The 27,181-nt window shown below is 42.3% G+C and overlaps 1 protein-coding gene and 1 long non-coding RNA gene across 5 annotated transcripts; one reads left to right on the plus strand and one right to left on the minus strand.

Moving 5' to 3' along the window:
* Window positions 1-41: 41 nt before the first annotated feature.
* On the minus strand, window positions 42-24,735 carry LOC147059693 (ephrin type-A receptor 6-like). Of its 3 annotated transcripts, none has more exons than XM_085906860.1 (21): window positions 24,654-24,735; window positions 20,377-20,441; window positions 17,827-17,955; window positions 17,304-17,453; window positions 17,072-17,233; window positions 16,772-17,000; window positions 10,273-10,428; window positions 9,361-9,699; window positions 4,468-4,592; window positions 4,224-4,386; window positions 3,745-3,850; window positions 3,101-3,171; window positions 2,794-2,919; window positions 2,273-2,458; window positions 2,138-2,199; window positions 1,824-2,039; window positions 1,572-1,739; window positions 1,298-1,491; window positions 1,071-1,175; window positions 853-1,002; window positions 42-680 (listed from the first exon to the last, which is right to left on the minus strand). In XM_085906860.1, the coding sequence occupies exons 1-21, from the start codon at window positions 24,733-24,735 to the stop codon at window positions 566-568; spliced, it is 3,099 nt and encodes a 1,032-aa protein (XP_085762986.1). In that variant the 3' UTR covers window positions 42-565. The 3 variants fall into 3 exon arrangements, with proteins under 3 accessions (XP_085762986.1, XP_085762985.1, XP_085762987.1); XM_085906859.1 differs by having other exon boundaries at window positions 1,071-1,232; window positions 1,280-1,491; XM_085906861.1 differs by lacking the exon at window positions 1,071-1,175.
* Window positions 12,352-25,722, plus strand: LOC147059694 (uncharacterized). Of its 2 annotated transcripts, none has more exons than XR_015065596.1 (3): window positions 12,352-12,721; window positions 12,850-13,014; window positions 25,580-25,722. It is a non-coding gene; the product is annotated as an uncharacterized LOC147059694 (long non-coding RNA). The 2 variants fall into 2 exon arrangements; XR_015065597.1 differs by lacking the exon at window positions 25,580-25,722 and adding an exon at window positions 23,831-23,934.
* Window positions 25,723-27,181: the final 1,459 nt, after the last annotated feature.

Genomic DNA, 27,181 nt, shown 5'->3' on the forward strand with positions numbered 1-27,181 from the left:
TCAAAACAATGCATTAAAATAGAGTTGTTTATTAAGGAAGAAACATACACCTTGTCACGTGACTTTCAGTACAAGACACACTTTGCAATACCAAGAGGATAGAACACATTTCTATAAAATCTTTTGACATTCACTTGTCTTCAGTTCAAAAAGAGCATTGTGATTGTGACCATTTTGACACTTTGTATTTTTCCCCCGGTGAAATATCGAGTAAACCGGCGATAGAATTTCTTATTAAAATGACCGAGTCAGGCGTACGTTACATAATGTTCTCTCCACATTATCTCTGGTCTTGAGGTATCCAATTTGAGACCATTCAAAATCAATGAAAAGCAACCATTGGATTGTCACTTGGAAAGAGCGGAGGCATCGACTGGCACTTGAATCAACACTGGAGGGGAAATATCGCAAGTCTTACAATTCAAATGAATTGGAATATTATCGTTGACGGCGTGACGTGTTCACCTGGCTCCACGTTGTCAAGCTCTCGTCGGCAGTGTGTGACATCTTCTCGGTGTGCAATCGATCCATCAAATGTCTGTCTGCTGGCTTTTGTGTGAAAACCTCACACTTGAAAGCCGCTACGTTGGATATGATGAAACTGCAGGCGCAAAGATTGTACGCTGCTCATGATCCGCCTCTGGTGCCCGATCAAGCAGATTCCGATTCGCCTGATGTCACTGAGAAAAAAAAAAAAATCACTTTTAAAAGAGCCAGTCAAAGACTTAAGTCTTCTATTGCGTGAATCGTAATCATTAAAAAAAAAATTGAATCAAATAAAATAACAATCATGAGGAAGGTCAAAGAGTCAAGAATAACTGAAATCCTTAAATCACGTTGAGGCTCACTCACTCGATGCTCATTGTGGAAATGGAATCCAGCGTTGTATATCCAGCTGCAATGAAGTTGTTCTTGTACTGGCTCATTTTGATGGAATCCAGCCAGTCTCCGATGGAGATGAAGAGAGGGTAGTCGGGCATGTCGTCGGGAGAATCGGGGAAACTGAGGCAACGTTGAAGAAAAATAAGCGGCGGAGAAACACGTCGAAATCTCGCCTTTACTCTACTCACTCTGATAATAACGCTTTTCTCTTTTCCCCATTACATTCCATTTGCATCGGGGCAACGTGGTGCAGTGACCACGCAGATCCAGCAGATGGTGCTGCACCTACAGGGCTGGAATGGAACAGAAACCGCCTGCTTGTCATGATCTTTTCAGTTCTCCTATCTGATCTCATTAGACTGTAAAAAAGACTATTTGTTCCTTTGGTCCATTATACGTGTGAGTCGAAAGGTACCTGAGTGACTCGTTCACCAGAGTGAGGAGCCCGCTGGGGTTAATGATGAGTTTGTCCAGGAAACAAAGCACATTGTTGAATCGTGGCCGCTGAGCGGGTTCTTTCTGCCAGCAGTGCAACATCAGCTGATGCAGCGTGACGGGACAACCCATCGGAGCGGGTAATCGATAACCCTCCTCCATTGATAAAATGACCTGGGAACATCGGAGAGACAACCATTGTCCGAGGTGTACGGAGCGTGCCGTCAATCCCGGGGGGTCCATCTGTATCTTACGTCTTGATTGGACATCTCCCAGTAAGGCCTCTCGCCGTATGACATCACCTCCCACATGACGATACCAAAACTCCAAACGTCGCTGACCGAGGAGAACTTTCCATAAGCGATGGCCTCTGGTGCCGTCCAGCGTATGGGTATCTTTCCTCCCTGATGATAAAAGTACGACTGAATAATCATTTGAGGATGCGGACCTCGGAGGGGTGGGGGGGGGGTTAGATAAGCCGCGGGTAACCTTAATCGCACACTCACGTTGACCGAGGCGGTGTAGGTGGCCTCCGTGTCATCCTCCATGACTCTGGACATCCCAAAGTCGGAGACTTTACACACCAAGTTGGCATCTACCAGAATGTTGCGAGCGGCCAGATCTCTGTGAACGTATCCCATGTCGGAGAGGTAGGCCATGCCCACGGCCACGCCGCGCATCATCCCCACCAGCTGGAGTACCGTGAATTGACCCTCTCGCGCCTGACGGGAAGCAAAATACGGGAACGTGTGCTCGCGGCTTCAAATGAGTCGATGGGAAGAATGTGCAAAATATACATTCTGTGACAATATGTTCAAACCCGTAGGAAAGAGTCAAGAGCTCCGTTTGCCATGTACTCCACCACGATCATCACCGGCCTGCCTGAGGGAAAGACGAGATTTGAAAATCTCCATCGGCTTTGAAATGCTCAAACGCAGGCGAGCGAGGATCTTACTTTTGGTGACCACGCCCTCGAGTCGGATGATGTTGGGGCTGTCAAACTGTCCCATGATTGACGCTTCGCGTAAAAAGTCTCGGCGCTGATGCTCCATGTAGCCGCCTTTCAGGGTTTTGATGGCCACGGCGATGTCCAGCCTTCCAGGTATGCGCAGACGACCGCTGCAGACCTCTCCAAATTCCCCTGGGGGGAGAAATCGTGGACTACATTTTGACTTTATTCATCCAAATATGCTACAAAAAGCTAAGCTTGGCAACACGTCCCCAGCAGATGGCGCTGTGTTGCCAGAAAACCTCATTTACGTCAATGCTTTGCTCTTTTGCTCGTTTAAAAAAAATCTTAATGTCAAATCAATTGCGAAATAAATGACTTTACAACTAAATTTCCATTTCTTACCATTTGTCCATCGTTTCTTCTTTTGTGGCCAGGCAAGGGTCATTTTATATGCAGTACTTTCCGGTATGCAGACCTTGGTCAATTATTCAAGTACTCTGTCTGTGCACAAAATTGATATTCACCTGTGCCAATCACCCGATCGATGCATATTGATGAGGGGTCTATCTCTTTCGCAAATTCTTCCACAGCCTGAGTGGGGTCCTCATACGTGTCTGGATCCACATACGTCTTTATTCCAGAGAATGGAACTGGGGGGGAAAAAAAAGACCACACATCAGACTTGACACACAATTTAACTCATTCAGTGCCATTGACGGTTATAGACGTCAAAGATATGAACTGGGTTGGCAGAGAATGAGTTCAGGTGAATTCAAAGCAAGTGTCGTTGGTGATTTATTTTCTTGGTGATATTGCAAAGCGCTTTTTTACCGTGGCCACTGCGGAATCGTGTCCTGCGGGTTTCCTGTGACTTCATCCTGGCTTTGATGTAGCCCTGACACCTGAACGCATTCCCGAAAAAATGGAACGATAAAGGCAGAGCGAGTCAATGCGGGTCACTTCAACGACGTTAGACAATCAGATCGAGTCGTGTTTGCTCAATATCATATTTCCCCCCTCCCCAAGTTCATACAAAGTGAGGGCCACAAATAAGACAGCCATTTTGATGAGCTGAATACTTTCTGCTAAATTTGCAGGGACTCACGTTTAAGAAGAGCATCAAGTGGGATTACAGTCGAAAACGGCAGAATTATCGACTGTTTCTTGGTCATTTTTCTTTGTTTACTATGAACGGCTGCTAATGACAAAACTCTGTGAAGCAGAGGCTCTCTAATAACTCAAATGTGAGCTAACCAGAGCGAGCTAATGGAATGGATCAAATGGCTGCTTGCTGCATTACATGCTGAGTAATTAAGCAGAAAATTTGTTCAGTCATTTGGAAAATAATAGCGCCCGCTTGCTGCTAAAAGAGAGTCCATTAGGAGACTTTGGCCCGGAGCGCCACAGCGCCCGTGTGTGTGTGGTTGCGAGTGCGTGCGTGCGTGCGTGGAGGCCAGAAGCACCAAGCTCCTCACCGTCCAGTGATGAGAAGAAACAGGGTAAGGATGACCAAGAGTGAGAAGCCGCCAACCGATGCGGTGACAACGACCAACACTTGGCCCTGATCCGCCACATCGGGATCTGAATAAGAAGAAGAAGGGAAAAAAAAAAAAACTGGCTTTACTGTCGGCGAGATCATTCAATGTGTTGTTTTGCAATTTGTGATAACACATCGTCCGATTGTGTCCATTAAAACTCTCTGTGGTATTTTCAAACATTGGAGTTCACATTGCGGCTTGACCTAACGTTGCGGCCAACGTGGGAGTGTTTATGGAAATGTTCCGAGAATAATCGAAAGAAAGTTTTGCATCATTGGATTGTTCCGCTTTGGAATCATTATATAGACATGAAAACTATTTCAAGTAGAGCTGCCTAGCTCTGAGTTGAGATCATGCTCGAAGAAGCCCTGATTGACAAAACAAATTGTCCAATGCCAAACGGTTGTCGCTCGCACCTTCGGCTGCGGTGGAGAACTCAAAGTTGGAGCTGTATGCCGTGTAGCCGGCGGTTGTTCGAGCCCGCACGTGGAAGACGTAAACGGTCGAGGGTCGGAGCCCCGTCACCACCACGCTGGGATGCTTCGTCCGCGTAGACGAGTAGCTCAGCTGCTCTTGTTCCTTTTAAAAGAGCAAACACAAAGGGGAAAATGTCAAGAATTTGAATCTCCAGCATCACACATGATCCGAGTTCGGAACCACCTTCTCATAGTATTTGACTTCATAATCGACAATGTCCAATGGTGGATGTTCCTCTTCTGTCCACGAGAGGGCGATGCTGTTATCAGAGGACCAGTCCTTCTTGATGACACCCACCAGAGCAGGACCTGAGGACACAAGGGAACCACGGTGATGACGTAACAAGTGGATGAAAAATGATCTCCCAGTATTCAAATATCATTTTGAAATTCGATTTCTTCGATGGAAATATCTGATATGAATTATATACCAGTTTGACGTATAACATAAGCCCATATGGAATAAAAAGTAGTATAAAGAGCACATGTGAAGCAAGAACTTCGATTGTAGTCTGCAAAGGCCGCATCGGGTATTATTCGTTGATTGAAGTGGAGTCCAAAGAGTTTCAGAGAGATGCTTTCAAAACATCATTTCTAAAGCGTCTTCATAAGAAACGTTTTCAGAAATCCAAAACACACACACCTTGAAAATAATGCTTCTGGCACATACATAATACAGAGCTTCAGTTGCTAGCTAAAGAAAACAAAGAGCGGATTCACACGACATAAAAGTGTTGACAAAAATCTTTGGGAGACTAAGACGCCAGAAAAATATCTCAGGATGAATCAAATATTGACTATCAATTATTCATCAAACCCTCGCTAAATATAAGCAAGCAAATTCATCCCTCAGGATTTTATTACTCAAATGCAAATTCTATAAACAGCCATCATCATCTGAAGATGACCCACAAAAGGTCAAAAGGTAGAAATCAACACTTGGGAGAGATGATGCAATCACCACAAGTCACAGGCGGACGCCACTTGGCATCTTGTCATGAAACCGAGATTTTCCAGCAGCAACTCAAGCCGACGTGATGCGTCACAGTTGAGCAGCTTTGCCACTGCAGCTATTTTTAAGCAAAATCTAGCAGAAGTTTGATGCTGACTGCTGGAAAACTCATGCCCGAGGTGGAACAATATGGTAGTGGAAGCTTTGTTCAAGAGCACAAATTAGAACGACTCAAAATAAATCTTTCATCAACAACAATCATCTGGCAAAATAGGTCAGAAATCAAAATCGCACAATTAAGCATTGCACAGTCTGATAACACGTGCATTTGCTGATGTCTGGGATTCTTACTAACACACACACACACACACACACACACACACACACACACACACACACACACACACCCTTCCTGCTGTCGACAAAGGTGGCAACGGAGATGTACGATATTGCAACTCTTGTTAATTAATGGCTCACGTCATCCAAAATAAGTCACGCTATAAACTAGGGAGATCATTAGTCCAATTTGATTTCTTTTCATTTTTAAGCAGATAAAATAGATTTTCGATGAATCCTTACAGCCTTAGTATAAAAACATAAAGTGCTAAAAAAAAATATTATTTGGTTACGTCGCCACGTGTGAAATGAAATGGCAACCTTTTATTTGAGCTTTCATGGCCAACCAACATTTAGCTGAATGCAGCAGAAAAAAGTTGAAATTAAATATACTGTAACATATCAAATTGTGCGTTTGGTGCATTTTCAGATGAAAATAAATGCATGCTACGTTGTCTATAATCAGACAGTATCATTTATTTACATTTAACTCATATTTTGACCACCTTGTGCAGGAAAAGACATTTAACTTGACTGAGTCTAATTTTCTACCAATTTTTTCAAATCGACATCCAACCCTGAGGGAAATGGCGCTACAAGACTAAATGATCCTTTATTTCAATCAGTTGCTAATTAGAACAAATTCGACTTTGTTGTTCGGCAAAGGATGCCAGTATGGGATCATGTCTTCTTTGAAAACCGCAGGCTGCCGTCGGCAAATTAAATAATGGCGGGAAAGGTTTTCACGTGGATGGTCATCCGTGTGCTAAGCCACGTAGCCACGGCAAGGTCGCGAGAGGAAAGGGTGAGAGGTGGCAAGTAAAACAATAACACGGGAATATGCACACAAATGCTGATTTGAATAAATTAGCCTGTCACCGCAACCACATGCACCTTTTTTTTTTGTGGCAAACAAATAGATGAGTAGATACAACCAAAGATTTAAGATTGAAAACGTTCTCAGCAGGCGCATCAGCCATCTTGCTTAGCGATGCTAAAATAAGCCACTGCAATGATTTTCAGTGTGTCTGCCTGAATAAAAATGCATAGCTTACACTTGGTGGAGGAGGATCTGCATTTCTCGAGGCGATCGCAAGGTGATTTATGCATACATATCACCACCCTTTAAACTTTTTTTTTTTTTTTTTTTTTTGCTCCTAGGAGGTTAGTTGCTAAATAAGTTCCATTCAACTTTATAGGGAAGTGAGTTATGGGCCAGGATAAGACATGACAGTTGTGAAATTTCTCATCAGGATGGCATCAAAATTTACTATTTGACAAGCTCCTTTATTAATGAGCTCACATTTGCCGACATTTGAATCAACCGAAACAAATGTAGTCATATTCAAAAGATGTCAAATGATTCGATCGAAACGGTAAACCTCCGCACGCCGACCGAAATAATAGCTGGAGTAGATGGAAAGGACAGGAGGTGGAAAGTGAAGAGGAAGAGAAGGAGGGAGCTGGGCTAGCTGTGAAGATGTCCCATGGGCTTGGATCTCTCCAGCATCTGAGCATATAAATAGATGTCGGCTTTATTCCCAAAGGAAAAGTCCATGAAAACAGAAGCGAGCCCACCGGAGAAAAGCAAGAAAGCCATCAGAGAATCCCTCGAATAAGGGCAGCGCATTACGCCAGAAAAATCAGAACGCACACGCGTGACCTCGTTAGCTGAAACTTTGGCCACATTTAACATGACATCACATTGCATATCTATGGCCCGGGCGGGCTCGGCGTGCATCTCGAGGGCTCCGAACACCAGTGGACAGCCGCAGCGTCCACAAAAACGCACTGACGTTCTTTTATATTCGATTGATTTTCTTTTGGAATTCTATTTATTTCTCAAAAGATTTGATGGGTGTCATTTCTAACCCCAAGTCCTGCTACTACCGATGAATATTTTGAATGGACATAAATACATAAATGAAGCAGCCTCTGCCTCTTAGCGGTGCAGTGAAATTTGAGGGTTGAATATAGCTTGAATAACGCTTTGCTGAGCAATAATGGAAGTCTATTTAGAGCAGCGTGCAGTTCACTGTTGAATGCCTTCGAGCCATTGTCCTGTATGCTCTCCATGCCCTCATGCATTGGGAAGTGCTATTGTATCACCTCAACCCATCAAACTACAAAAAAAAAAAATGTCCAGTCGCTGTGGCTGCTTGCAGAAAGAAACTACAGAATATATTTTGTATGCTGACCACGTGGAAAAGCCAGATCAGACACATCACCTCTCTGGAATCCAAAAACACTTGTCAAACTGTCACTGCTCTTGTATTGCTGTTTTATTCTTTCCACTTTCACTTAACGGGTCTCCAAAGTAACTGATTCCTTTCAGTATTGCGCCAGTCGCACTGAGACCATTATTGAATTGAAAACAATTTCCGTCTGTAACTATAAGAACTCACAAGGTGTGTCAGAAAAGATCCAGGACTGGCGTCACAAAATCCAAACAACAAACTACCCGGAGAAACAAACGAACCATTACCGGTTAGCTTTGGGCTAGCTAGCTGATACCCAGTTGGATTGAAAAGTTGACTAAAAGCGCAAAACACCCTGAAAATGACTTCCCTAATAATAGAAACAATTTGTGTCTGATTTTTATTTCCATAACGGCACGAGGTGAATAATAGGATTATATGAAGTCAAGTAGTACAGCTAGCCTACATACGCTATGCTAATGAAGAAAAGCAGGTGGGCTGCTGTCTTACTGTCGGTGGCGAGCGCAAAAGGTGTCAACGCCTGAGCGTACAGTATATGTCAATTGAGCAGAGGCACTTTGACAACTTAATCCTTTCTCGGCACCCTAATGGGAACATCCCCCCGGGCCTCGTCTCCTCTCCTGAGATTATTTTGCATCCCAAACTTCCTGCTGTCAGTCTGTCGAGAGTCTGATGGCCTGGGGATGCTTTGTGACACACTTAGCTGACATTCCACCTGACGACCAGCCAAAAGCAGAAAATGCTCAAAAATACAATCCTTCATCTTAAAAGAGCAAATTCAGGACAATTAGAATGGAGGTATTTTTTTTTTCCCCCCCTTGAAATAATTGGATCATCAGTAAGGCTGATCCACATTCGCAATTTTCTCCCAGCTCGGATTTTCCGTACATACAACAAAAGGGAAAGTGTGAGCACATGTAGTGTATATGACAACCTTTATAATTTATTCATCAACTCTCCATCTTTTCCGCAGTTTATGCTGATCTAGGTATCAATTATTCAATCTATATTTGTCTCCGCAGAATAGAGTTCAAATTTCCAGTGAACTTTGGGTTCCTCACTCGAGGCATCAGTGACGATGGCAGAGTGCATATGACCTCGCCTCAGCGGGGTTCTGCAAATGAAGACAAAGTTCAACGCCGCGCCGGGCCAAGCGAGCGCCGAAATGGGCTTCACCTTTTGACATTATCAGCACAAAACGGAAACTTTGCAAACTAAAACCCAAAGCTCGAGAGAGAGCGAATATGGCTCCGCGACGACAATGTCTGCCAGCGCTAATGGCAAACATATGTCACACCGAGGATGTGAACATAAATATTCCTAATTGTGATTTCTCGGCTTCCTAAAACGATGACCCAATTTTGCAGGCGCCATTCTATCGGACCCGGTTTGGAATATTTTCAAAGCAGTTAAGCTTGAGTATGGGAGGATGGATATTTTTGCAAAACAAATCATCATCCCAGAATCATCATGTTTAAAAATATATTATTTTGCCAAATTCACATTGTTTTGCTCCCTGCTGAACTGAAAAAAAATATATATATCACACAATAGAACTTGAGACACTCACCAGCTTGGTGGGTGTTGACCGTAACGTTAATCAGCGCACGTGCAGCCACGCCCAACCCAGACACGCCGTTCACGGCCTCCACTAGGAAGGTGTAGTTAGCCGGCGTGGCAAAATCCAAAATGGCCACCGAGATCCCGCTCAGACCCAGCGGCCGTGGGATGAATCTCAGATCCGGCTCGCAAGGGCCGCATTGCATCCCGCCGGCGCCGTCGCAGCGCTGGCACAGGACATTGTAGGTGATGTCGCTGCGGCCGCCCGTGTCGCTCGGAGGCATCCACTGCAGGAACAGGGCCGTGTCGTTGATTAAAGACACCAGGTTCCTGGGTGCCGATGGAGGCCCTGCCAGAAAAAAAAAAAAAAAAACATCCACCATTATAACTGCATGGACAATGATGCTGCCCCCAGAATAATAATAATAATATTCCAAACTGGAGTGACAGGTGCCAAGAATGATGAAATGAGCTGCAATACACATTTTTAGAACTACTTGAAACATTTGTTTTAAGTCGCAAGGTGTTGACAGGAACGCTTACATAATGCTGTGCGGAGGAGGAGGACGTTCTTCAGCTCACAAAATAAAACCAAAATCTAATTTTAAAGCAAGCAACGCATGTGCGAAGCTTCTTCCCCGCTGATGAAATATCTCTTTTGGCAACGTGAATACAACGAAAAAAAGCAAGTGTGCCTTTAAGTGCCGATGCGTGGGAGGCTCGGTGGGCGCTGGTCAGAAGCTTGACTATTTTATTCCAACACTGCCGACGCCAATTACAAAGCTGTTGACACGGCTGCGGCTATGATCAACACGCATGTTTACATGGTCCACAATCGGAGTGGTCGAAAACATACGGGAAAGAATAAACATGAAGCAGACGGATGAGTGGAATGCAAATGATTCTCGGTTTTGCTGCCTACTTGTGCACGCCATGGTGGAGGGGTCCTTGATAGCCCTGTAGAAGCCTTTTTCGCAGTGACACATGGTGGCGGCCTGGTCGTGGCTGGAACTGTGCGGAGGGCACTCGGAGCATTTCGTGTTGCCGGCATACGGCTTGAAGAAACCGGGCTTGCATGCTGGAAAATGGACAAGCAGACCAGAAAATCAGTATGAGTGGGGGAAAAAAACTGAAATAAAATAAAAAAATGCAATTAAATCTTGCAAACATATTTAAAAATAAATAAAAACATATTTTTGGATGACAGTACTGCTGAAGCGAGATTCATGACTTTTGGGAAATGCGGAGTTGAGTCAGTTTGGACACCAGCAAAACACATCAAGTTGAAAAGCTAATATGCTTCTTTAATTTTGGCAGATTCCCTGGAGAAGCTTTAATACGGCGGTGAGTGAGGCTGGCAATATTTTGCTGCAGGAAGCCCAAAGTTTTTGTTGACAACTTCTTTTCTAATGGAGTCTATAAAAGGCCGACGTGCCGCAGTTAGATCGGATGTAAAATTCATAGCGGTCGGTCCATCTGAATATTGCAGAGAGATTTTTACTCTGAGCCGCAAATATCCATTCCGTGATGTTTTCTACACCTGCGTTAGAACAGAACCAGTCAAAAATGCTGGAATGGCTTCTCTCTGAAAAAAGTGATTGACAGACACTCAAATATTTGACTTTATTATTATTGCCCTTTATTCCCATCACGCCATCTTTCACCTTTTGGGATATTTTTCTGGAGGTTTTTTTTTTTTCCTCTCCTTTGCCATTTCCGCCAGAAGACAGAAATAAAACATTGATTCCGTTTGCCCTGACTTATCTTGACAGACACAATTAATGGAGTCTGAATGCGAGAGTGAAAATGATGCTACATAAACTGAAAGTTACGTAACAATGCAGTGGCGGAAAAAAACAGTCACACGGTGGCAAAATGAATTCATTTTATTTATTTATTTATTTATTTATTTATTTATTTATTTATTTATTTATAGATGCATTGTTTTTAACGTGGGGGGGGGGACTGGAGCCCATCCTCGCTGACGCTTATAGAATCTAAGCTCCCAAGGACATTATTGATCAAACTTCTTTGACAAAAAAGCAAGCAAATGTGTTGCACTCGGAGTAACTTTGCATTTGGGGATTCCACTATTCTCTGCAAAGTCAATACAAATTCCAAAAGGCACACACGGAAGAGAAGCAATCAAAAGTACAAAGAATCATCCGAGTCAGCAAAAGTAAACCCCACAGACTGCAAATGATTCGAAATATTTCTATCAGTGCCGAGGCAGGTATTCAAAATCAGGCCTGATGAGAAAAGTTATTTTGTAACTTCAGCCACTCACTGACCATTCAAGCATATTGGCTTACATGATACACGGCGGCGCCTACGTCGAGCTTGCGCCAAAGGCAAGAAAGAGATTTATTTGAGTTTGCAGCTGTTTGTTGCACTCTGCTCAAAGCTCCCAAGATCACCTTCAGAAAGCAATTTCAGTCCAATTTGTTCACTATCACTTTGATGGCATTTTATAAGCCAGCCCATTCTTATTCATGAAAGGCACAATTTTCACCAAAATATGTATGCACAATACAAAGCAATAGTGGGCTCATAAAAATCCAAAATAAAATGCAGACTGGAAACTCATTGGAGGTGACATGGTAACGGGCCTTCGTACTGTAGTGCATATGAATTCATGTCGACCAACATGCACACGAGTTATGGTGAAATGAACGAACGGCAAAATGACTCGAATGCGATTCATTCCGAGAAAAAACACCTGGAAAAAAATGATCGACTCAAATAATATTATTGAACTTATAGCACAAAGTTTTTTTACACTGCAGTTAAAAATTGTCATAATTTGTTCATGTCGATATCTCATGACGGTTTGTTTTGTCGTGTCCAGTCCTGCTCGTTAGAACTTTTTGTTTCAAGGTGTGCCGGTTCGTTTGTGTCGTCCAATCATCTCCCATCTTGTCCAGGTGTTCCCCGACATATGGTCAACTGGCTTCTATTTACTTTGCTGCTTTCATTTGTTTTCTTGCTCTCACTGGAGGTTTTTGTTCTCACTTTATTCGCCTGAACTTTATTTTTTTTTTCCATTTAAAGTTTTCCTCAATACTCTTAATAGTGTGTTGGTTAGTAGATTGTTTTGTTCAGTAAACTTTGGGTCCTTTTCTCTTGCTTAGAAAAGTGACAAGCATGAAAAATGCTCGGACCATTTTGAAACAAAAATTGTCATGTTAGCACTTAAGTCAAAAGTTGCTTGCAGCTCAAACTTTATCCTGAGCCAAGTCATAACAATGTTTGTTGTGATATTGTAGTTTAAAAAAAAAAAAAAAAAGAGTTATGCATTGAGAAGGGACTAGACTTTCATGGACAGTGACAACCTGGACTGATTCAACAAGATCTCCTGCATTTGCATGAATGTAATGACACATTTGATAAGAACTGCCTGGATGTCAGGAGCTGGAAGTTTTCTCTTGGCTTTTGCTTGTCAGAAACAGATGGAGTCAGAAAGTGTGTTTACGCTGATCTCCCCCGCTTTGATATGCAGATGGAGAGTTCACAGAGAATGAGCGATGCGCCAGTCTGGGCAATCCGGGTCCAGAGTAAACTTGGATCCTTAATGGACAATGACTCGCATACAACTCAAAGAATGTATCGATTTCCTCCTCGCTGATCCGGACCAATCTGGCACCGAGGGTCAAGACAAAGAAAGGTAGGACAAGATGGTTTTTGTTTTGCACGCACGACCACCCTGCGGCAATTGTGTGCATACCAGTCAACACAGCTTTGCAACATTTTGGAATATAAACAACTATATAACAAATGATATTCATGTACTGTACTATTTAAAGTGCATCGACCACAATCGGAATTTTAGAAATACAATATGCAGTAATTAATGCAGGCAATGAATTAATTCAAGTGCTCTGCCCTGGCAGGAATGCTGATTTCATGCTAATTCTCTTTGCTCCTCTTTTTGTCATTTTTAAAAATATATATTATTTCAATGTGCTCTTTTTACCTTGTGACTTTAAATGTTAGCATCAAAAGTAATAATTTGTTGCAATCACTTTTGGCATCCCCTAAAGCAATGTGTCAAACTCGAGGCTCGGGGGCCAGATACGGCCCACCGCACCATTTTATGTGGCCCGCCAAGACAAATTTTGCATCGACTTTGTCATTACTCAAATTAAAAAGAATAGACCTATCGCTAGCAACTTTGATTACCGTTCATCTTTTTGAACGATCTGAACAGTTCTTACTAGTCTCAATTTCAAAACTAGTTATTCGTCAGATTGTTGTGTTGGAATCTAATTGCGATCACTTTTGGCATCCCCTAGAGGCTCCACGGCAACCTTAGCATCCACCTAAGGGCCTCGCAGTGACATGATTATTGCAAATTTTGAGTCACCCTAAAAAATAAAAATGCTGGATTTGCATCGATGACTTAGCACATAGGGCCTCTTTAAAGACAAGAGGTGGCAGGGCTTGAACTTGGAAATGAAATGTGAGCTTTAAGCCGCAAAACATGACATTGAAAAAAAAATGGAGTCTGAATATTCGTATGGACGCCATGCCTCCGGAAGCTTGTGGGGTTTTGCTCCGATTTGCATCTCTATTAGCATTCAAGTCATGTTCCAAAAGACATCTCTATTAGCTCCCCCTGTAGTTCAGGGTCTCCTCTGGAATATGATGAAAGGATATGGAACAAATAGCATTAGCACTATGATGTCTTGCCTTATCTAGGTCATGATATATAACCAGCCCAATTCTCTGGTGGCTGACGCTGAATGAAAGGAATCGAATAATCAGGCACTCGACAGAGATGTCAAAACAGTCTGGCGGCGTGCTCTCGGGTCGGAAAGCGGGGCCGATACCTTTGTTTAGGCTGATAGGGATGGAGAGATGGACATGTTGGAGAGAAGCTGCGCTCATATTTGGGAGCGCTGGGGTTTTCCCTATTCTCGCTCGCTCACTCACTAGCTGTCTTTCCTTCTCTCCGGCTCTCACTCGTTCCCCATGCTGCCTCTCAGACAGCTTTGATCACAGCTCCCTTTGAAGCAGTGTTCCAAAATGAAAACGAGGAGAAAGCAGAAGTCATCGCAAGTTCACGCCAAAACTTCCTGCAACTACTTGCAAAGTGCACTGCTTTTTGTCTGGTTTTTTTTTTATTATTATTATTATGATTACTGCAAAGGTTCACCAAGTCCAATGACATTATTGTGATTTGAACAAAATTACGGATTACAAGGCAATGCGGTAGGATTGAAATTGGACTAATTAGTGATATCAGAGATTGAATTGTAATAGCTGATGCATCATCATCTGCTGTATTTGGTATTTGTATCTAAGACTCATAATTTACATGACTTTCACTTTGATTTTTATATTTATTGATGTATTGTTTGAAACAAGTAAAAATTTGTTCATTGATAAGCCAATACGTAATAACAGCATTGACCACAAACTCACAATGGGAAAAAAATCCTTTGGATTTAATTCATTCAGTTGCGGTGGATTTAAATGTCTTAAACAAATCTATATCATTTTTATAATAAATTACATGGACACACACACACACTGAGGCAATATATGCTAGCAGTCAACAAACAGGAATCTGGCAGGCATAATTCAGAAATGTTCTGAAAAAATATAAGCACTGTGCAGACTGTCAATGAGCACACCACTGCCATCTACTGGAGTGGATGTGTAGATAAACTTTATTCTAGTACAGCGCCAATATAAAGTACATAAATACATGTCTTGTGCTGTTTCTTGCTGCCCGGAAGCAATTTTAAAAAAGACCTCGCCAATTATGTATTCATAGGTACAGCAACTTTTAAAGCGTCCGTCAAGATCCGCTCGACGCGGGCGCTTCTCCAGTACAGAAGGGAATGTCGAACTAGTGTCGGCGGGGGGTCCACAAAAGGGAGGGTAAATGTAGGGCACCGTCTCTCGTCTCATCACTAATCACTTGTGACGGGCCTCCGTGGCGTTCAGCCGCACTTTCAAACGTATCGAGAAGAAATGGGAAAACCACCGACCAACAAACACAGCAGCTAATCAAGGCCATATTAGCGCTGGTCCTGCAAAGCGGCTGCGCTAATGACCGCCGGCTCTTTGTAATAACGTGGCTTACTGCATATTTGCATCCGAGTTTCAACCGGGGGTCTGCCGAGACTCTTCTTTCAGTCTGTAAAATAAATGACGGTGTGTGTAACCGCGCCGGGCATCTTAATTTACCGCAAACCTTCATTACCACACTATGTATGAGCCTTATAAATGAAAAAGAGGGTTGGGGGACTTGTGGAAAAGGACAAGATGCAAGCTAAATTAGCAGCGGAACTAACAAATGAAGGCAATTAGCCAGCTAGCCCCTCACTCTGTCTGCACTAATTGAGAAACCAGGCCAGCAAGTAATCCAGAGCATGCCAACAGCTGTGGTAAACTTTTCGTCGGACTCTCGGGGCACATTAAGTAATGCTGATACAACTAATTAGAGTTCCGTATCCCAAAAAGCCTTTTACAGAAACCTTGCGCTATTTATCAGCGTCCTCCGCTCTCATAATAATAGTTCACCGAGGCTGGTTCTCCGACGGCTTGGCATTTAAAATGGACAAATAAACGCCTTGATGTGACAACGATCGGTAAGCCGTTGGGATAAGTCGATTGTGATTTCAAAATACCGCCTCATTTTGCTTTGGAGAGACAAAATCATGGTCACGAGCAACAATGCATATGATGAAAACGGGGCAATGAACCGAGAATCCAAATAAAAGGACAAGGGAGAGATAAGTCAATCAAAAGAAGTAAAAAAGATGATGATGGGAGTTAAATTGGAGAGCTTGAGGAGATCCTTTGGGACAGGCGCTTTATTTAAGTCGATCTCGGGCAAGAACCAAAGACCAGTGAGGTATATTATTGTGATGGAAGCTTATTGCGTTTATTTTTCTTTGAGCAAATTATTCCTTCCACCACCCAAAGAAGGAAATGCATTTGACTGCACCGACATCACTCAATAAATTGTCAACAGGTTTAGATGAAATGTCTGTAATTCATGACTCGTTAACTTTTGATCGGAAAAACAGATTTAATTTTGCCAGGCGCATGAATTTTGGATGATTGTTTTGTTCATGCTTGAAGCATATTTCCATTGGGCCTAATTTGTTTATAAGAAAGAAAGATGGTCTCTTTAAATTGGGTACATGCATATCGACAAGCAAAATTGCTATTTTTTCTTTTCATAAATGATTATTATTATTACTGTCATCATTATTATCCTTATATTTATATATTATTTGCTATCCCCATGTGTTTACAAAACATCATATTTGTCTTAAGCAAGTGACTAGTCGCGCTCAGCATTTGTAAAACTTTCTCACTCCCGCTCTTCCATTCTATCATTTTTTTTGGTCTTCTCTATATTTTTAGCAGAGAGCAGAACTACAACTAAGCAAATGAGTTCTTACTCTGGCAGTAGCCGTCCATTTCCTGGTGTCCGATGCTGCATACGCAGTGACCCAGCGGCACCAACCAGTCTCCATCGGCACCGCAGTACAATTTGGGCGGGTTTTTCTCTTCGGCGTTTTCCACACAGGCTCCCTTCACCTCCACTAGAGAGGAAGAGTCCCGATGCGGAACCGTGTCGGGAAACACCGCCAGGTTCCGCAGAGTGGACGGGCAGCGTTTGTAGAACACCTAAGCAGTTTTAAAAAGTCGCTCAAGGCAAATAGAAAGGAAAAATCACGGCCAGACATTTTTGGACCGACCTTGACAGAGACGAGAGCAATACAAGCTCCGACGTCCTGGAAGGCCAAGTAGAAACCCCTCAGTGTCAACGGCCCCACTTCCCGGATTTCGGTGTTGAGACGGAGAACGCGATCGCCGAGATCCGTCTGAGTAAAACTCTCATCTGCCGCGATGGTATCGACCTTCACGTGTGCATCAATACTTGATTAGAACTTTTGTTTGTTTTTTTTACCCATCTTGGGGGATAGCAACCTTGGCATAGTCGGTGGGCCGAAATCGCGTCCCGGAACTCAACGGTTCGTTGGTCTGCAGGTAGAACAGGTTGAAGGTTTCCTTACAGGTTCCCGACACCCAAGGAATGGAGTTGCAGTCCCTCAGAGTAAAACGAAGCTCCACGTATACCTATGAGGGAGGCCGTGAGATTCATTCTGAAGGCTAAAAAAAACTATTGGAGGTCACCAGATATATCTTTCAACGCTTTGCTTTGTAAAAGTGTGTTATGCAGTCAAGCTGGGCCATTAGGGAAGACTTCCTGCGCCATGAATGATTTCAAATCATGTTTAGCGATGAACGTGTACACGTCGGCATCATCTTTTTTCTGAGGCCGCCTACTCTGCTTGGAGTTTGGATTTTCAATGTCATACTACTGCATTTATGAATTTCTAAGCGACACAATTACAGTATGAATGTATGCATGAGTGTACCAAATGCTAATGTGACACGCGGCGGCCGAGGTTGCTTCTCCGAGCGCCAATGGGAAGCATACGTTACGGACCCTCTGCGCGGCTTGCCGTTGGATCCATCCGGATCGAAGCCAGTTGTTTTGGTTAAGCTCCATGACATGGCAAACTTGGAAGGTGTGAATTGGTCGGTTCTGTTCATCCATCTCGGTGATTGCGTCCCACTGGGGGGGGGGGGGGAAACAAAAAAAAAAAAACAGGAACGGGGGTGACGATTACAATGCAGAGAGCAAAAACACACCCAATCTTTTTGTACGTTTTTCAGGCGTCCCAATACATTTGCCCAAACGTTACATAAATAAAAATACATGCACTTGTTTTCTTTCTAAAGTATCTGGGTCAAATTTGATTTGGGAGCTGCCTCTGAAGATGCAGTCGGTCGGGACTTGAAGTGTTCCAGCCGTGCACCTCCCTCATAGAAATCTTTTCCAGATGTTACGTCAGCCAGATCGTATTTGTCTGCTCGGTTTCAAGTGGCTATTCATAAAAAAAAGCAAAGCTTCGCTGACAGAATGTCCCTCCACCCATCTTTGCAACTTTAGTGATAATGATATATTATAATGATATATTAGATTATTGTTGAAGTTTGCATCTAAAAACTGGCATCTTGCTATCATCAGTAGAAAAATAAATGAGCAAGTTTATCAGTTTACTTTGCAGAAGAACTTGAGGCTAGCTGTCCAAAAGTCAAAGCTCAAAAAGAGTCAAATTTTGCAAATTTGACAATTCGTAGATCAAATTTGTTATGTTTGAGTAAACACCACGTTGGTGCCCTACTTATTGATTTTGGACAAACTCGGATGGGATTTCATACAAGTTATGGGAGTTCCATTATGAGCACAAACTGAAAAGGACTATCATTTGTTATTCTATGTTCTAAAATGGACCCTTGGGATAGTTCAAAAAGGAAGAAAAAACAATTGCGGCACCTCGTCTGAAAGATGGGCTGCATCAGATATGCACCGACTAATCACGGAGCCTATTAACTCTTACACACACACACACACACACACACGCACGCACAAAGGTGTGCACACACACCAAAAACTAACGACTTTTTTTCATTTTTTTATGGCGAAGATAATAAATGTTTTATTTCAGCGCATTTTTAATTTGATCGGTGGAGTACAACTGCACTTTATCCTAATGTGTTTTTAAAAACTGACGGGGCCCAAAAAAAATCAATAAAAATGTCTCCATCGGGTTGAACAATTTTTGTCGTCACCTACGATTTTTAATTGCGAATACCTTGAATGTGTGTTAGCATGCTGTTGCTACTACTTTAGCACCATGAATTGGAAAATGGCCAGCTAGTAAAAGGCCCCACATTGTTTTGACACATTTGTGTTCCCTGCCTTAAATTCTTCTGTCATTGTACGAATATTGAAAACCTCCAAACTTTTTTCCAACTGTGGCAACTTTCTGACTTTTTTTTTTTTTTATTCCTCCCAACGGGCCTTGTGAAAGAAATCTTTGACAAGTGAGCTGAAACAACAGAGAGTTTCTGGCTGGCTTAAAACTGGAGCTTTGAAGCCACTCGCGAGACTCTATTTTTTTCGATGATGTCTTGAAACCTGCTTTGACCAACTCGACTTGATATCGCTCTTTTATAAACGAGACTTCCCGCAATCGTGTTCAGCCTCGATTCGATAATCGGCGCTATCGTGCTTAAAATGTGAACTTTGACAGGTTCCAAAGCTAATTATGCACAAACTTGATTAAAAAGATAAAAGAGGTTATGTATGCATATTGGCTTCAATCAATAACCAAAATAAAAGTCAAGCTGGCAAAATAGCAGCCAGATTTAAATGACAACAAGCCAATTTGTCATCGTCTCCCAAACAGGCGAGAGGGAGTCAAGCATTATGAGAAATGCGTTACATCTCCGCAGCTGTGATGAATTATTGATTTGATGTGAATCTGCGTGCTGACGTTTTGTGTTGTTCTTCCACCAATTACAGACAAAGTTAGACGGAAAAAAAACCACACCCGAGTTGCTTTTTCAGACTTTTTCCAAGGTGGCGACAGCAGTCGGCCGCAAATGTTTTCTTCATGTTGTGGCTTTGCTGCAAAGGATTTTTTTTTTTTTTTTTAAATAAAAGCCAAGAGCAAAAAATGTTCAGCTATCATTTCATGCCCTAATTTAGACTTGACATTTTCCAAAAATTACTGCCGCTCCCCGCCGATGGTTGTGGTTTGATCTCATACGTTGATGAGAATGAAATCAAGTGTGATTTCTCATTAAGCAAGCCTGCTGAATAAAGAGGCGAGGTGCTTTTAGTCGCTCTTTATGTTTCAAACATATTTGTATGAAGTTTATGGAAACGTGCATCAGTCATCAGCTCTGCAAAATCTGCTGAATCGGCTGAATCCAAGCTGCCTTGCACTAGCTAATGGATTTCGCGTTATAGGATATGCTGATTTTCGAGATGGATGATATGATATGTGATATTCTGCAAATATTTCATCTAAATTATCAATCAGAAAGAGTCGGGGAGGGGGGGGGGGTCACCTTGATATGTGGATATTTTGTCCGCACTTGGGCTACAAAACAGCTCAGTTTTCATTTTGCTAATATGACTCACCCCATTGATGGGATAGGTTTTCCAGTCCAGTTCCCCCAGCACTGCCGTGGTGTCCAAAAGAATCACTGCAAAGAGCAGAGTAGCACAGAGAAAGTTAGAAGAGGAGCTGGCCAAGAGGGGTGGAAAGGGCAAAACGGAAAGAGAGCAGACAAGATGTATCAAGCTGTCAATAAGCGGCACAACTAATTCAACCGAGGGTGAAATAACAGCTCTTTTCAAAGATAGACACCAAAGTCCATCAGGGAGAGAAGAACCGTCCTGTGTGGAGGTCAAGGAGGTTGTCCCAAATCGGATGAAAGAATAAATAAAAAAATAATAATAATAAATGGATGGATGGATGATTTAAAAAAAGTATAACTGTATAAACTGATGAATGAATGGGTGAATGAATGGATGAATAAATGAATGGGATAAATACATAAAAAAATAAAAACCAATAAGTAAAAAATAAATAAATAAATACAGAAAGGGGATTGTGGTATAAATATGGAATGGATTCGGTTGTCAGTGCTGATTTGTAATTCTCACTCTAACCACAAATTTTTCAATGAATTGGTATTCAAGTTTGTCACATCTCGACCAATGAATATGTGACCCTAGCAGCCAAAAAGGCATCTTACTTTCCGTTCCAAATCAATGTCTTCACGTGGGTATGAAACATCGAGGCAATTTACTCCCACTTGGACAAAATCCCAAACTTGTAGCACTTTGAAGCATTTACGCTGACAATTACTGCAAATTACAAGCTCTCAGGTCATTGCTGCAAATAGCACTTGCAAATGAAGCTCTTGCAATTACCTGGAAGTCCACTTTGTGAAAAGCTTTTTTTTAATTTATTTATACATGATTATTGCGGAATAACCTCTGCAGCGTGTCACTTCCATGTTGTGTACAGAACTAGCAGTCAGGTTAATGATGGACCGATAAAAATGGCAATCGACACAGTGTGCTACATTTTTTCTTCAATATACATTTTATTGATAGCATTTGGAAGCATATTAAGTCTTGCTAATAATTAAAGGAAGCGAGCACACGGCGTCTCTTCTCGTCATTGCAAAATCCGATTGGATCCTTTTTTTTTTTTCCACTCGTAGGTCATTTTTGTAGCTGCGTGAATTTCCAGTCACAGCACTTTCCCCGTGAGTTACGTTCCAGTTGTAAATGCAAACGGAGAAGAAGATGATTTCTTTGCTGAGCCAATGTTCTGCTGATGTTGGTAAATTCCAACAGCTCGTGCCAGTCTGACTTGTTGAGAATGTTGTGAACTTCCAAGATGTTTTTTTCACATTTGTTGTTGTTCTTCCACTGCGACACATTGGAGCCAACCCAAATGCAATCAGCTGTCCAATCAGAAAATGCAAGTGCAAATAGAGATTGTAATTACCTTGTGATTTGGATTCAATCGTAGCGTTTGTTCAATGAAACACAACACACATTTTTGGAGCACAAGAGAGATTCTCGTTTCAATCTTTATCCCAAACGCGCTTCCAAATTGTGTTCAACTGATCTTCTGTGTTAGCAGCCGGAGTTCTGTTTTTTTTTTTTTTAATGTATGACTACAAACAGGACTAATCTCCAGCTCTGCTCTCCGCTCACGACTGGCGTCATTATCTGTCTGAACCCTGCGAGCCAATTTGATATGATGAATGTGCAATTTCCTTTGTCTCCACGCAGACAGTTAATTTCAATCTCTAGCAATAAAGCAAGTCCCACTCCAGCAGTTGACATCACATCTTCAGATGACCTGCCGCGCCCGCATTTTCTAGATGCGGATTAACACGCCCGATAACCTTTAGTTAGCCTAAATCCTGCGATTAGTCGCTTTTCAGGAACTGCTCATCTGTCCGTAAATTACGGTGTACGGATAATCACAATTGTGAGGCCGTGTCAAAAAAATGTCGTATGCCGTCACATTATTTTAGATATTCATTATTATATTTTTATTTTATTTTTCTATTTTTTTAAATTTATTATGTTATCTTCTTTATTTATATGTATTATTACTTCCCATTATTTTTACTGCCATCAAAACAAGTGGCTTGAAATGAGTATTCTGGCAGGCAATCGTAATCTATTGGAAACTCAATCAAACATGATGAAAGAGACAACTATCTATCCTAAACTATAAGAAGGCCTCAACAACAAACTCAACAAAGAAAAACAACCGAAAAAGTTTCTTCACCAACTTTCATTCATGGATGCCAATCAGAAAAAAGAATAATTGGAGAGGCCATGAATGTTTGTTCTCACAATGAAGCAAACTTCTCATCACCCATGTTCAAGACTGGGATGGAAGAAAAAAAAAATCAATGCAATTAAGATGGGAACACACAGCCAATTTATATACCTCTTGCAATCAATGACATCCTTTCTACTACAATGACCCCGTTGCTTCTTTAAGAGCGATCAGTCAATTCAAATAAGATCGGGACGATCCGACCTCCCTAAGTAGCAAGATAATGCGGGCCACTCACAAACTGTGAGAAACTCTCATTTCCATCGATCTGCTCCCGACGGGCCTTTGGTGCTTCAAAGGCAACTGCTCAAAAACCATTGACACATTTTCTACCAGGAGGAGAAAAAATATATTATGATTACTCGTTAGCTGGCCGCTACGTGTTCATCTGAATTGTATCAAAAATTGTGCAGCTCAAAAAAATCTTCACAAATGTCGCCTGGAAACAAATGTCGGGCCTCGGCAGATGTTTGCTGATGTCGGCCGATTTCTGATTGCGCTCAATTATAATCATTTAAGAACTGCAGCTGCAACTAAATCGATGCTTCTATTTTGAAAGAACAATTGGCTTTTTTTTTCCAATCAATTTTAAACATTCAAAGCAAAATGTTGATCTATTTTCCACAATTCTTTACCCGCTTTGCCCCAAAACATCTCAGTTAGTTGACATTCCAGACTCGTTGCACCTCGGCAGTCTCGGTGAGTACATTTTAAACTCCTCACGTTGTAGTTTTGTCAAGTTTCTCCGCTCCCCCCTTCAAGCCTGTCGCTAGCACAGGCAGCCAGCGAGCAGACGCGCATCCTGTGGGGAAAAACGTAAAGTGATGTGCACACTAAGATGAAGTGAAGGAGACACTGACATTTGGCTAGTGGAAGGAACTGTCGGTCCTCTTTGAAAATGCCTTGTATCCTAAATATTGAGGAATATTAAACTGACCTCTGTCCATGTGTGAAGTGGAAGATTTGAAAAGGAGAAGTCTGCAATGATCCCGTTCCGTTCACGATTTTAAATGCGTACCTTTTAGCATGCAGTGAGAGTTTACCAGGGATTCTTCTGGGACTGCACAAGCCAACGTGTCTGATAGCAACAAAATTGGCACAGAGGTGGGAAAAGGCGAGTCCAAAGCTGACAAGTTGCCAGAGGCTTTCGCTTACGCTTACACTTGCCGTCACTGGAACGACGTCTCTCTCTCTCTCTCTCTCTCTCTGCCCTGCAAGACTTTGAAGGTGGAGAACGATGTCACGGCATAACCCGCAGGCAGCATCCTCGTGAAAACAAACACTTTATCCAGCTAGCGCAAGCAAAGACATTTGCCCATCCATCCATCCATCCATCTTCTCCACCGCTTATCCTCATTAAGGTCATGAGTGAGCTGCAAACTATCCTGAGTGACTTTGAGGGGACACTCACCGCTTGTTGATGGTCAGTCACACAGCTTACTGACAAATACATTTTCAATTAAAATAATAAACAATAAATTAACTAGCAAAAGAGGAAACCATATTCCTATTTATTTATTTATTTATTTGTTTGTTTATTACAGCAGCAAAAGAAAATGGCTTATTCACCATTTAAAGGAATTTACAAGATCACATAAAATACGTATATTTAATGTATTAGTTAGGAATTGGCCATATATTTTTTAATTTGTTTAATGAACCTACTAAAATAAATGAAATACCTACAGAAATAAATGAACATTTCGACAATATTCTAATTTATCAGGATGCATCTTAAATAAATAAATACATAAATAAATAAAGATATTTATAGTTATATATGCATATATTATGCCATGGTGCAAAAAGAAACATAGATCATTGTTAAATGTAATCACGAGCTCCAGTGGGATTATATAACATCCAGCATTATTTATGAAGTACAGTATGTAAGAGCCTCTGAAATGGAAAGTAGATTTTCGATCCGTTGACGCCTGCTCCAGTAAATTAGGATCGGCGCGTGTTTTCTTCTCATTTAAAGTTCATTAAAGCTTTAAAGCCTTCGTTATCACTCAGGTGCAGCGAGGTCACGTGTTCTCACCTTGATTTGAGACTCCTTGGTCGGCCAGGTTACTTTTGGTGAGCAGGACCAGAAGCAGGCAGTATTTCCCACAGGACAACATGGTTGGAGTCAGACAGGTGCGCTGCGCTGCCGTGCGCTGCGCTGCGCTCTGGAGCCGCTAAAACCACAGGTCCCAGCCCTCGGTGGACTCCTCCAAAATAAAAGCGACCAGCTTTTACATGAAAACGAGGCGTTGTATCCACACGCGCAAGATTGTCGTCCGATCCACGCGTGTTCTTCTTATCGCTCTCCGCCCGTCTGGAGCTCCGCGTGGAGGTGCGCGAACAGGCGAAGGACGCGCGGAGCCATTGTGCGCGCAAAAGAAAAACCCAACAACACTTCGGTGGCGCAACTTACAAAATAAAAGAGCTTGTTCATTGGCGAACTTTTTGAGGCAAAGTTTATCCCCAAAGCACAAACGAGCAAGAAGCAGAAGAAGATCCCGACTTGCCGCTTCGCCCTCGCGCTGTCTCTCCGTTTGTCGCGCGCTTCGTGTCTCTCTCTCTGTCTCTCTCTCTGTCTCTCTCTCTGTCTCTCTCTCTGTCTCTCTCTCTCTGTCTCTCTCTCTCTGTCTCTCTCTCTCTGTCTCTCTCTCTCTCTCTCTCTCTCTCTCTCTCTCTCTCTCTCTCTCTCTCTCTCTCTCTCTCTCTCTCTCTCTCTCTCTCTCTCTCTCTCTCTCTCTTCCCTTCGACACAAATAGGAGTGAAAAAATGTGATGTTAGTTTCCCTTTCTTATTTCTATCTCGTGCTTTTTGTTTTACAGCATGTAAATAAAAGAGGACATTCCATTTCGGTTTTTTTTGTTTGTTTTTTTAATGAATTCACCATTTTATTTTCTTGTCTCTGACAGTAACTCATCCATTTTGCTCATTCTTTTTGTCTTAAATGTCTTCCAACTCTGAAAGGGGTGGCGTTTCAGCACCAGGGACAGCGACACACCAAGACGCTGAAGTGAACAATCTTGAATTTACGTTTCAAATTAGAACAGTGATTTTTCATTGATTTTTGTAAATCGGTGATTGTTTATAAAGAACTCTCTAAATAAAGATGACTTGAGTTGTTTGGCCGCAAACTTGTGTTCAATCCTCTTTGTGGACAACCTGCTGTTTGTCATGTGGTTTTTCTAATGTAATGGTCAATTCCAGGCCATTTAAGTCCTGCTGTGTAGCATAACTCCATGCTGTAGTCATTCATTTCTATTTTTGCTCTTAAAGTGGCTGAGCAGATGGATGACTGAATCGCCGTGTTTGTTCGCAGCACGACTCCTTAACTGACTTATGAGGTGCGGGGAAATCGTGATCGGTGAAGGCATATTTCCGTGTTGTCTGTCGTGGTGGTCACTACGACTGAAAAGACCTGCTACATACCAGTGCCAATTGTGCTTACTGGAGGATGAGCCAATTTCGATCTCAAACACCGCATGGGTTTTCCCCATTGCAAAAAAAAAAGAACAAAATGTTTTTTTTTGCACAAATAGAAGTAGCAGGCAAACTGCCACTTGATTTCTGTCAAGGCCTTCAGACTGCTGGCATTGCTAGTGATAATGCTCTTAGACAAATATGGCAGGCCGACAAGCATTTTCTATTGATTTATTTTGTTTTTTGTTTATTTATGTATGTATTTATTTATTTTAAGATTTTTGGAGGCAGAGCAACTTTTGGGTTTATATATTGTGTTGCGTTGCCTTTTGAATTGGCCTCACTGACTTCTGAGAACTCCGTTCATCTAGATTTGAAGCAAGTTTTTAAAAAAAAAAAAATAAAAAAAAAAAAAAAAGGAGACATGACGGCGACGGAGGTTCTCGTTACATCAGCGAGCCCGGTAGCCGCAACCCTGTCGTAGCTTTGAATTGAAATTGGATCTCAGCGCTTCTAAATGACACTGCACCCGCCTATTGCCGCCGACGTGTTTCTCATTCAGCAGTTGTTGACACACAGCTTTACTGTAATTGAGCAATTCAGGAACCGGATGAGACACTGAAGACAAAAGTCAACCGCCACATTTGCATTCGCACGCAAAGAAATTCACATATGTGTGAGGGCGGCAGACATTTTTAACCCTCCCCTGATCTTGACTTTGCCATTTTCCCTGACTTCTTTTCCTAAATCAGCGGCAGGAAATATTCCTTGTTCTTCTCGTTACAGTAAGCTCTTAAATGTCAATAACGAGGTGATGGATGATTTGAGAAGATCAAGTGATGCTGTAGAGAACAGCCTCTCTGATGACCCGTGACAGTCAAGCGAGGTTACGATCGCTGTCGACCGGCTCGGACCGTCGACAAGTTTATTCGCACACCTTCCTTCCCGAGCGCCGATTATTACGGATTTCATCAGCCTGTCAGCCGATATCTATATTAAAGAAGCCGGCCCTTCTCTCGCTCTGGCTTGCCCCTCGCTGCGTGGTCTTCTCTCACTTTGTTCATCCTCTTCTCTCCCCCCCCCCTCCCTTAGCACCTTCCTCTGCGTTTCTTTTCCTTTTTCTTGCCTTTCCACAAACAAGCCATTCCT

This window comes from Syngnathus leptorhynchus, chromosome 3 (assembly GCF_054491065.1).
Source record: "Syngnathus leptorhynchus isolate UIUO chromosome 3, UIUO_Slep, whole genome shotgun sequence".
NCBI lineage: Eukaryota > Metazoa > Chordata > Actinopteri > Syngnathiformes > Syngnathidae > Syngnathus > Syngnathus leptorhynchus.

Bases quoted from the DNA above. Each gene is read 5' to 3' on its own strand.
- LOC147059693 (XM_085906859.1), bottom strand. From the start codon at position 24,735: ATGTTGTCCTGTGGGAAATACTGCCTGCTTCTGGTCCTGCTCACCAAA. The intron at 17,454-17,826 runs GTCCGTAACGTA...CCTCCCTCATAG, and splicing joins AACGGCAAGCCGCGCAGAGG to GTATACGTGGAGCTTCGTTT. The intron at 3,851-4,223 runs GTGCGAGCGACA...CTTCTTATTCAG, and splicing joins GTTCTCCACCGCAGCCGAAG to ATCCCGATGTGGCGGATCAG.